Below are 12,222 nucleotides of genomic sequence, written 5' to 3' on the forward strand. Positions count from 1 at the left end.
GAAAACTAGCTTTAACCAATCACATAAACGATGAGGCCCTTTTTTGACACATTTGGGCACTTTATATTGGAGTCAGTAAAAATCCACCTCATGCATGATCAGGACCAGTTATTGTAGGGATGCATGTTATGTTATTACAACATAAGTTGTTTTTCCTATTATTGGCTCTTATTGAATGTTTAAATGTGCATTATTTTAGATTACATTTGACATCATCTAATGTTACTTTAAATAAACACATTTAGCAAATGTCTAAACAAATATTACTTTTTTCATGCTGTACATTATAATGTTGTAATGCCTTCAGTTGTAGCAGTTGTCACATTTGAAATGGCTGATTTTTAATTTTGTTTGTTTGTTTGTTTTTTTTAGTTTTTTTTGTTTTTCAAATTTGAGAAAAAAATATTTTAGAGTTTTAATATTGTTCATTTATTGGTTATCAATATAAATAATAGTTCCAAAAAAGAAAAAAAAAATATCAAATAAAATTTTAATATTGTTGCATCTCTACATTATTGTTTTTATGACCAATAGTGTCATTTACCTGAGCTCGCGCTCATCCATATTATGAACAGTAGAAATTGAGTCCATACAGTCATCAATCCCAAACACTCACAGTATGAGCCTTGGAGAAGCCCAAAATGATCTTTCAGCTCTCTTCTTTTTGTGACTCTGTTTGCATAACGCTTTTGTAACTGAAGTAGGAAGGCAGTTACTTTATATGTCAGCCACCAGTTAGACCTCCTGCCAGATTTCAGCTGAGTGCCACCATGATGATTGTAGGTAAGTGTGCTCCCTTCAGCAGAGCTCCTTCAGGGGCTGCCTTTGATCAGAACTTCCTGTGAACTCTTCAGCGACCCTGCCTGCTCCCGCTCCAGGAGGATGGACATTGCTAAGGGACATAGTGCCATCAGTCCTCCCCCCCTGCTGCCTCGTCTGCACACCGCCAGACATCAGAAAGCATAAAGATAGGAGGAAATAGCATCCCGCTCTTAGGGCTTTTCAAGATGACTGGTCTCCTCTGCTCTATGTGCTTGGTTAAAAGCCACTTCACTCGCATTTGAAGGTTATTCAAGAAGTTCTCGAAGTTTCTGACTGGAAGTGGGAAGACAGGAGATTCGTTTGAGTGTGTTTTGATGCCACTGTTTCACTTCATACTAGACAGAAGAGTTTCTAGGAAAGCCAACAGCAAGCCTTTCGCTTTTATTTTAGGCAAGTATATTTTGGAAATGGGAAGTAAACAAGTTCTCTTTGCATAACAGACCAGACATTAAATTAAAGAACAATCTAAGAGTTAATGGTACATGCCAACAACAGCAATTATGTTGCTGCCAGGACGCATTGCTGTGAGCAACAAGGTGAGGTGCATTAGCTAGTTTGTGCAATAGATTGTGGCAAATTTTCTTGCTACTTGGTCTCATTACACTTTTTTTCACCAAAATCTACTTTGCAAGAATACTGCATAGTATATGCTAATGAAACTGTCTGATGGACAGAGCATTTAGATTATTGAAGGAATGTTTTGGTAGGATCTCTGTATATAAAAAGTATATAACATGCATATAAAAAAACACTGCTCTGCTTGACTTGGACCTGAAGGCCATCTTCACAATACCAGAGTTCTCTGAAGTATGACAGCCTGTAAATGGAATTTTGGACCCCTGTAGTAAATTTTTCTGTCACACGTTGACCTCTAACTTGGTCAGGAGTGGTTGATAGGAGAGAAGAAGTGTGCAGGTTCTGTGTTAGGACATGTGAGGTACAGTCTACATCTGCGATCTGTCTGTCCTAGATACCAGGCCTGTGCTCACAGGTTAAAACTCAGGACGGGTTTCCCCTCCCTTACGTTGAACACGCTGTACTCCAAAGAACAGTGCTGTCTAAATACTTGTAACGCTGAACAAAATCATGCATGCCTGAAATACCACACACACACTTACTCTTATTATTAAGAGTAATTAATCTTATTATTACTCTTATTATTATTTATTAGGTTTTCTCATCGTATATGTACTAAATACCCAGTTTATACAGGTACACTGGGGTTTGAGTCCACATTGAAAATGAAAATCTGGGATTTAAGTAAAGCTGAAAATAACAAGTCTGATCACTTAAAAATAAAGCCATAATTATGATTGATTGATTGACGATTGATACTTTATTAATCCCAAAGGAAATTCAAGGCATCTAATTAGGACTTTAAAGCATTTATGACATGGCAGATTTGGCCAATTTGTGACATTGATGAAGTGAAAAGGCCATATGCAAATATTAATAATTTACACTATCAAGCTGCAACCTTAAAACATCTTAATAAATGTATTGAGCTCTGTAGCTGTTATTCTGGCAGATGCTGTTGAAATAGTCTATTCTATCATGCCTGTAACACGTTCAACCTTGACCTTGCCACTCTTCTGGTTTGATTAAGAGCTAAGCTTTGACCAGCACACTCAGAGCTCGGTGTTCCCATATGAGAGGCAGAGTTAAATTCTGTAAGCAGTACTCAACTCTCTATCCTCCTACGCTCATTCTTCACTTCCTACTGATGCTGCACAGCTCGGCCAATCACTCTCTTTCAGTCTCTATCGTATTTTCTTAGTTAAATCCCCTTTGCACCAAGAATGATAGCTATAAAGAGCTATAATGTGTGCTGCCGTTATGCCATCTGTAGCTATAAATGCTTGAGCTCTTTAAAGCAGATTGGATTCTGATTGGCTGTCAATGATTTTATAGTTCATCAGCTGAACAAAAAAAACATTCTGAAAGTGATTCCAGCAATATTGTTCCTGTGTCTTTATCAATATAGCTGTGCTATTGTTTTAAATTTAGAAAGATTTTTTACAACTATTGTTTGTTATCGTCTTTGTTATGTCTGAATCAGTCTTTTAAGCGTTTTCACACTAATAGATTTTGCCATCTTGATACCATTGGTTATAGCATTCGATTAGGAATGCCTACTAGTACTCATCTGTACAGCCACCAGACATTAAATGGCGATCACACCTTTTCACTCCATACAGGAACTTCTCTGGAGTCTTTTGAGATTAGGAAGGGCCGGGGGGTCATCCAGCGGACGGGGTAAGACAGAGACAGGTGGTTAGATTCCTCCATTCCGCCTTCAGAGCAGGCACGCACACACGGTGGGTGGCCGGCTTTGCTCGCCTCTGCAGCATACAGGAGCTGGAAGTTTTTTCTCTAAACAGCCATGTGTGGTGCTGCAGGGTGGGAACAACATGATCTTGAGGTAAAAGGAAGCTCAGGCGTCTCTGCAGCCTCTCCTGAGCTTGATCCTTGTCGCTGCAGCTTTCTTGCTTTCTCAGCTGGATCAGGCCCCACCCCTCTGAATATCTCCACACCAGAATCTTGGCCAACTGAAATATACTCTCTCACTCACATACTCTGACATTGATCACACTCACTTCTGTATTGTGGCGACGCTCCAGAGTTTGGATTAGCAGGGATGATAGGCATGACATTCTCACTGACAATGTAAATATTTTGACACGGCCTTCCCGATGCCAGTGGGCACATCGTGGCTGCCACCTGCGAGAGAATGAGGGAGAGGCGTGTCTGACTGACTGCCTACTGCAGCACACTCTCATAACGAATAGACCTTCTAATGAGGTGCCATTTTTAATCGTTAAATATTTATTCTGCATTAATGAGAGAGATTAGCCCTCAATATATTTCAACGTGGGAATCTGCTAACTGAACTCCTGTTTTTTTACCCTTTTCCTCTCTCAGTAATGAAGCGTTTTATCTGCTTCCCTCCAGCCATTTCACCATTGCAATGCTTGTTGTCATTCCTAACAAGATCTGGGCTCTCAAAGTCGTGTGATGTTAATTTAACAAAGAACATCAGTAAGTGTTGATGAGTGGGATTTTTCTGGTCATACTTTTGAGTCTTGAATGTCATACGTCTGTGGCCTCTTCTGGGGAGGAGTTGTTTCCTCAGCTGTTGCAAGGCTTGTGTGGCATTCAGAATTGAATTAAGAATGCCTTTCAAATTCCAGTCCAGTTCTTGATTTTGCATCGAGGATGCAGAGTTGCTTTTTGAATGTAAGTAGGTAAAATTAACTAAAAAGCAAGGTTTGCCAGGACAAGCTTTCAATGTTACCTTGAGTGATGGAGAGATTTGAAAGAATTTTTAAGTCTTAAAGTTTGAAGGTCCTTAGACCACATGCAGATACAAATACAAATTACAAGGAAGCCAATTTTTCAACTGACCTTACAACAGATAAATGACTGATAAATAACCTCCTGTTTTGCTCAATTCTTAATATTTTGGTAAAAATATGATGTTGTGGTACGTGTAATTTGGATACTAGGTTTTCAGAGAGGCTAGTGAATGGAGTTCCATTCCTTCAGTTACTGAAACCAGCAAGTAAGCATGAACAATTAAAAATGCTAATTTTGAATGATCGTCCAAAAGCAAAACATTTATGTGAAAAGGAATGGTAGAAAACAGTTTGATGGATGTTTTTAGAAAGAGGGATAATAGATTTAAATAGTGCTTGTCATTCTTGACATTGTCCTCCCGCATTTTCTTTTGTGCATTAATACAAATACTATGTTAAATGTGCATATTCCTTTTGAAAAAAAACATTTTTCTTTTGTGTTAATGTTAATATTTATGTGAACTGTTTGACTTCTTGGGTACATATCCCCTTGTAATTTCACCTTTTTTCATTATCTACTTTTATGTTTAGTGTTGCAACATAACAGTCTGATACAAAAGCTTGTGCTATCTGTTTTGTTTGCTCGATGATAAACTGCATCTAAAGTAATTTATTCCAAAATCATCAGGTACATCAGCGAGACTTGCAAAGTCATTTTGTTTGACGAATATACACAGAGTACCCACCCTTGAAAAGAGGTGGGCATGGTTAAGTAATCACTTTTGTAAGGTCAATGCTGATTTTATTCACAACACTGGCTGTCACCAAAATACATCCCATGCTATCCTAAGATGGCTGCTCTCACTAAAACTACTGTCCAGATTTGAAGACTTCCAATTTCAGTTTGTCCCAGTTGTGTTAGTCATTTAGTCTCTTTGTCCTCTCCAGTTAAGTCTGGCTTGCTAATTGCTGTCCTGTAATCCCACAATTAACAGTGCCTGTGCTGCAAGCATTATCAGGAGATCAGCAGCGGCCAGCGAGAGTGAACCCTGCTGGAGCTCTTCAGCATGCAGCTCACATCAGTAAATCAGCTTAGTTTGGGTAATTCCTTTTCAGTCACTCATAATACATTCTGTTTTTGCACTATTTTCAGAGAGGCAGAGAGAGAGAGAAGCCAGCGTTCTCAAAAGCCAAACACAAGCAGCGCTTTATCAGCACCGCCGCCCTCATTCTCACGTAGCACTCTGAGAAATGGATGGGTAAAATAAACACTTTAAAGACGTAGTTTAGCCACACTTTACATGCCTAATTGAAGTCTGAATGGGATGAGAAGCAGCAAAGCGCTTTAATCTCCTTCCACACTAAAAGAAATGCATAGATTTGATAGACAAGAGTTCAGCTTTTTTTTTTCTTTTTTTAGTTTTTGATTTCCTTTTGTTTTTGTTTTTTTGTTTTTTTCCTCTCAGCTGAGATTAGAAATGCCAGGAAGAAGACAAATGGTGGGGGGATTTTTTTTTTTCTCCTTTCTCCTTTGGTTTTGTTCCGCCCGTTTCATGCACTGGAGTAAGTCTATTTGGTGTGTTATTCATGGTGAATAATCAGAGGGAGGCAGCGGCCTGTGGAATTTGACTGTCAGCATTGTGGTGTTTGGGTAGCGAGGGCTTGACCCTGGGGTTGCTGGGGCAGAGAGGCTGAGGAGAGGGTCCTCACATGGTCCCCCTTCATTTCTTTGTCCCAAACAATTATGGTTCAGAGAACGATCACTGCTGTTGTCAACCTGCAGCCGTCTCAAATTCAGGGGTTCAAAATTATAGCTCCGATAAAGCCACAATCTCCAGCTGTTTGTAAAACATTTCCTTTGATTAAAAATAAGCTGAGCTTTTTTTTCCCACCGTCCCCCACAGCTTGTAAATTCTATAAATAATTTGCATGTTAATTGCCCCACAGGACTGAATCCATTTAAAGATTTTTTTGTGCTATTGAAGCGTTTTGTTATTGTAGAAGCAGTCTGTATTTTTTCAGTTGAAAATTGGATGTAGCAGGTAAGCTGCAGGCTCATTAAATTTCTCCACACATAGTAGCAGTTTAAAGTGCTCTTTTTTTACTTAGTATTGATTGAAGCAGTCTAGTTTTCTTTCAGGTGTGTGTGTGTGTGTGTGTGTGTGTGTGTGTGTGTGTGTGTGTGTGTGTGTGTGTACAGGCAAGATGCCCATGATGCCTGCACACCTGTGGCTCAAATTCAGTGTGACCTTGGGCCCTAATGATATCCCCCTCCTCCACTTTGCCCAGAGACCTTAATTCTCTGCCCATTGTGTGTGGAAGCCCCCTGCTGGTCACTTTGTACACTGCACCATCAGCCCTGTAGGCTAATTAGGGCTGTTTGCCAAAGCAAGCATCACTATTTGCTCATAGTTGGGGTTAGAGGTTGAAAAAGGCCTTTAACCACAAGTATTAAAATTATGTGTGTAACATGTCCCGCACAATTTGTGCTACAGGAATCACCGAAATAATGTGGTTTGTTGAAGAGAGTTGCACTATTATAAGACTTTTTACTTGGCTGTGACTTACATTTAGGTTGGGACGTTAGGCATATCTAGGGACCAATACATTATAGATACTTGGTGGGCTCTTTTAATATGGATCATTAAACAACCACCAGAACACCCTAGCAACCACAATAAAAGCAACTTACCAATTGTGTAGAACTAGCTTGACAACCACCCACATAAACTTAGCTTAATGGATTTTATTTTGTGAAAATGTCAAAATGTAGTTTGGTATAAAGTGATGTAGATGCATTTACTTTCCAGCTGCTGTTTTGATCGAGTTTGGATCTGATTTCTGTTAGCGGTCAAGATACAAGACAAAGGCAGATTGAGTTGTTCTGCCGTAATTAAGTTAGAGCAGAAAGAAACTGGAGTGATGGAAATCTGAGAGCCCACATGCAAGCTCAGTCAGTATGGATTAGGGGTCAGAGGTCATATTGGTCATGGGTCAGGGAGGCATGGCAGTCTTGCAGGGTAATTTATGCAGCACGAGAGAAACTAGCTCCCTCTTGGTTGGGTTGTACAATGTCTTGCGATGTACATTTAACACGGTGTCCTAACCAGGTGTCATGCCATCATGATTAAAACCATCCATTTCATGTAAATTCCAGTTTATCATAACCAACTTTGAAAAGCCACGTGTGACACATAAAAGTGATTTTGCTACTCTTTCAGTGTGGACAGACAGTTTAGCACAGGAAATTATTTTTTGTGAATGTGTGTGTGTCTTTGTGTATGTGGCATACAGTCTCTTCAAGGTGATAACATCCTTATGCACCTTGTCACCTGCCATGTCTAATCAGTCATTTTTCTTGCTCTCACACATGGTTTCACATGTACTCACTCCTTCATTTTGCCCTCATTCTACCCCATTAACATGGCCGTGTATTAGCAGAAAAAGCTCTGTCACAGGATATTGAGACAAGATGTTCCATTTGCTGCTAATTAAAGAACAATTCTAGTAAATTTCCGGCTTCTCTTCATTTCCATTTCTCTCACACTTTAGAAGTACATATTTAATACCAACAGCATTTTAATTGCTTGAGGTTGGCAAGTCACTGTGTGTATACTACCAGTCAAAAGTTTAGAATAATTAACATTTTAATATTTTTTAAAGAAGTCTCTTTTCTTTTTTCTTTTACCAAGTCTGCATTTATTTCAGTAAAAATACAGAAAAAAATAATACTGTGAAATTGTATTACAATCTAAAATGTTTTCTATTTTTATATATTTTAAAACATATTTTTTTCCTGTGGCGGCAAAGTTTAATTTTCAGCAAAAATATTTTCAACATTGATAATAAATACCCTTATTATTAATAATTAAGCAATGATGATAATTGACCACCAAATATGCAAACTTATTACAAGGGAAAATGCAATTCTCTCAAACATGCATACGCCACTTTAGGGCATCAGTGGATCTTTATTAGTTAGCAGTGACATTTTGCTGCCTTTCTTGCTTTTTGCTTCTCTACTTTCTTGACTGTCTGTTATCCCTTATACTTGTTCTCTCTTTGTGTCTTTTCCTCCCTTAGTCACACTCCCCCATCTCATTTCCTCCTGTGCTCATGTGCACCATTGCTCTGTAAGCATGTTTGTTTACTGACAAGAGCAGTGTAATAAACACAAGATATGCATGGCCATCCTGATCATTTCCTGTTCGAGTTCAGCAATAGTTCATGATTTGCATTCTCTGACTCAAATGTGAAAGCTACTCTCTTGAGATGAGAAATGCTCAGTAGTAATTTCGTCCTGGCTTCAACAGCACATGCCATGTGAAACCATTCTGCTCAATGATTCAGGGCTGCTGTTCCCCCTTCACTCAGCCTGTTGCTTTACCGTACAGATAATATAATGTTGAATTGGACACACTGACCTGGGTATATCTTTATGACCTTGTGAATCGTGTCGTGATGGAAAACTGCTGTTTGTGTGCACTTGTGTTTGCTTGTGTTTATGTTTTGAACTGATGGAGAACTGGTCATTGAGGTTAGAGTGCTCCCAGGCTAATAATAACCTAGGTTTCCGTATCAGGATGTGTTCCTCTGTAGGGTTCATTCTGAGGTTGATAAATTTATTGCAGCTGATCACTTCGCCGCCATTCTCATTTTCTCTTATAATTATTCTTTGCCTTCTTTCAGACTGGTGAATTACCACATTAAGATTCTCTGCATTTATTATTAGCTTTTGAAGGTGGAAGTGAAGGTCTGTTTCTAGTTCCTAGCGTCTTTTCATTCCTTATGAATTTTCTCTCATTTCCTTTATTTTTCTCTTTTAGCTTATCACCCCGCATAGACAAGGTGCCTTTGACCAAAGCACAGGCTATGCTTGTTCATCTGTGGGAAAAACGATCCTTTAAGTGCTAGCCTGATTTATAGTTACAGCATGGCTGGCATTGATCATGTCAGAGACTGATAGCTGGCTGTAAGATGACAAAGCCTCTCTTGGTGGGGAGAGGAAGGAGAAAATGTGCCTGCGATCCAATGATTTCCATTTCCAGCATCTTGAAACTCGATCTAACTGTAACTTGCTCTTTCCTATGGAGGTTAGTTAAGATATTCTCAAGTTTACAAACAGTGCGTTCCAATTAAAGTTTTGAATTACCCATCATCTGCCCTCCCATGCTCTAATTAGGTCTATGTGGGTCCCAAGTTCACCTTTTAAACTGTTCCAGTCACTTATCTATAAGGTCAGTGATCTCTCTATCCCACCTGTAATGTTATCTTACTGGAGTACAACGGCTCCAGGACTATTTTCGGAGTCATGAGAAAAAAGACGACTCCATGGTAATGTAGTGATCCACAACAGCAGTCACACTAATAGCAAAATCACATGGCTGCTTTGAAGTATAAGAGTGAAGCAACATTTGGTCTAGGCTACAACCACTTCGTCAGATCACCTTGCTTCCCCCGTTTTATCAACTCTTTAAAGGTACATGATAATGTTTGGACTGATTGCATCTCTCCTCTCTCTTTCTTTCAGACTCTGACTCATCCTGCCCAATGGTGAATGTGCCATCTATGCTGGGCCTCTACAGGGGGCAATGTTCACCATCCCGCCCCAGTGGTGAACACCCTCAGAGCATCCACTACTGAGTCCAGCGGGGCAAGTGAAGCCTAGGCCTTGAAGCACTTCAGTAAATCCCAAAGAGCCCTTTGCACCGAGAGGCACGTGCTTATTTGAAATCTCGGCACACAGCAACGTAAAAGTCGGCAGCAAAACAGCTGATCCTTTGTCGAGTGGTGGTGGAGGAGTGTCGTCAAGAGTGATCAAGAAACCCAATCCTCTTATTCCAGGCCCAAGACGCCAGCCAAGAGCAAGTGCACTCAGGGAACGCATGGTGGGGGTGAAAGAGCTGACTGACCTCATTGGAGGACTGTGGCTAGAGGCAGCAATCAAAGCGGAGACACACGTCATGGGCTATGGGGGCCATGGTGACCTAGCATAAATGGCTACTCCTGACCCAAAACTTGTGCCGGTGTCTGCTGCTCAACCCTTTTCCTTTTTCCTTCTCTTTTCCTCTCTGTTGTCATCCTCTTGCTGCGAACACTGCGACGGTCAGGCTCTCAGCCTCCCCTCTACCCCCCTCTCTTCCCCGGTCCCACGTTTGCGCTGTGGCCATGGGGCTGTGGAAGTTAGTGCGGGGTGTCAGGCAACTCGAGCTCCACCGCCTTATCCTGGCGCTCATCATTTTTTGCCTGCTCTCCATGGCTTTCCTGGCCTACTATGTCAGCAACAGCCCTAAATTAAAGGAGGCGCCCCCTTTGCCCTTTAGTGACTGTGGTGGGGTTGTTGCTGCTGCACCAGGAGGCCAACGAGCTCCTCTTTTCCTGCCCCCTTTCACAGGCCGGCAGAGGACAGTTAAAGCAGTGGATAACTCTCGAACAGAGCCTGTGGTGCTGGTCTTTGTGGAAAGCATCTACTCTCAGCTTGGACAAGAGATCGTGGCTATCCTTGAATCCAGTCGCTTTCGTTACCACACTGAGATTGCACCCAGCAAGGGGGACATGCCTACGTTGATGGAGCGTGACATCGGCCGCTATGCCCTGGTCATTTATGAGAACATTCTCAAGTACGTCAACTTGGATGCTTGGAACCGTGACCTGCTGGATAAATATTGTGCTGAATTTGGTGTAGGCATTATCGGCTTCTTCAAAGCCAATGAGAACTCACTGCTTAGTGCCCAGCTGAAGGGCTTCCCACTGTTCCTGCACTCTAACCTGGGCCTACGGGACTACCACATCAACCCTGCCGCCCCATTACTGTACATAACCAAACCCAACGAGGTGGAGCAGGGCCCGCTCCCTGGCGATGACTGGACGGTATTTCAGTCTAACCATAGCACCTATGAGCCTGTGCTCCTGGCTGTCACAAAATCCTCAGAAGCACTGGCAAATTTGGGCCCCCACCGAGCCCTTCATGCCACTGTAGTTCAGGACCTTGGCCTTCACGACGGCATTCAAAGGGTGCTATTTGGCAACAATCTGTCGTTTTGGCTGCACAAGTTAATTTTTGTGGATGCCATAGCGTATCTGACAGGGAAAAGACTCTGCCTGTCCTTGGAGAGGCATCTGCTAGTTGATGTGGATGATATATTTGTGGGAAAGGAGGGTACACGTATGAAGGTGACAGATGTGAAGGTGAGTGTGTTTTCTAACTTAGCTCATGCAAAAATGTATACTCTGTCTTCATTTACTCACCCTCATGGCGTTCCAAACCTGTATGACTTGCTTCCGTGGTTTAGAACCCTGTGAGGATGAGTGTATGATTTTCATTTTCGTTTTTGGCTGATCTAACCCTTAAAAGTTCTTAGGCTGCTCAAGTGTTGTTTACCTATGAACATTCACATTGATCTCTCATGCTCTTCATCTCAGCCAGTGTGTAACAAGCAAAGCTCATGTTCTTGAAATGGGTAACATAATGTATTGGCTGAGAGATAGCATGGTGCACTAATGATGCTTTGAGCACTGTAGTGTCATGGAGATTCGAGGCTAAAACAGCTAGTACTCAAAATAATGTGTTATAGCGAGGGATAATTTCTCTCTTTGGACAATGTGCCTATTAACCCATTTATTCGCATTGTATGAATCCCTCCCAGTGCTCATCATCAGATTGAGTAGAAGCTTTCGGCCTCCTAAAGTATGAAAACCGCAATGCTTTCAGGAGCCGTAAATATGGAGTGTACACTTGCAAAGATAGATACCACCCAGAGGTTGTCCTCTTTGAAGCCAGACAAAGTAAATTAACAGCTCTAATAAGAAATAATAGGGCAATTAATGTCACATTTGCATTGACAACATGAAGATGTTTCTTCAGCAGAAGAATCTGCCTCGTCTGTCTGCTTACTGAATCGGTCAAGCAGTTAATTAGCCCGCCATCAATTATATTTGACAAAGTTAGCAATTGGCAATGTTAAATGTACTTTGCTAAAATGGTGACTGGATAGACGTGACATTAGAAGAGATGTCAGATATTTCTCTTATGTTAGAGGAATAGCTTACGCAATAATACGTATTAAGTCATTTATGTGTTATCACTCTGCCTCTATCATTTCAA

At 41.0% G+C, this 12,222-nt stretch overlaps 1 protein-coding gene across 1 annotated transcript in view; it reads left to right on the plus strand.

The window, feature by feature from the left end:
• LOC306882497 (bifunctional heparan sulfate N-deacetylase/N-sulfotransferase 2-like) overlaps positions 1 to 12,222 on the plus strand; it is a 116,800-nt gene that overhangs the window by 92,647 nt on the left and 11,931 nt on the right. The window contains exon 5 of the mRNA XM_079437156.1: positions 9,649 to 11,306. Within this exon, the coding sequence (XP_079293282.1) occupies positions 10,287 to 11,306 (1,020 nt within the window). The 5' untranslated portion in view covers positions 9,649 to 10,286. The remainder of the gene's footprint in view (positions 1 to 9,648; positions 11,307 to 12,222) is intronic.

Source organism: Barbus barbus (genome assembly GCF_936440315.1).
Source record: "Barbus barbus genome assembly, chromosome: 16".
In the NCBI taxonomy this organism is placed as follows: domain Eukaryota; kingdom Metazoa; phylum Chordata; class Actinopteri; order Cypriniformes; family Cyprinidae; genus Barbus; species Barbus barbus.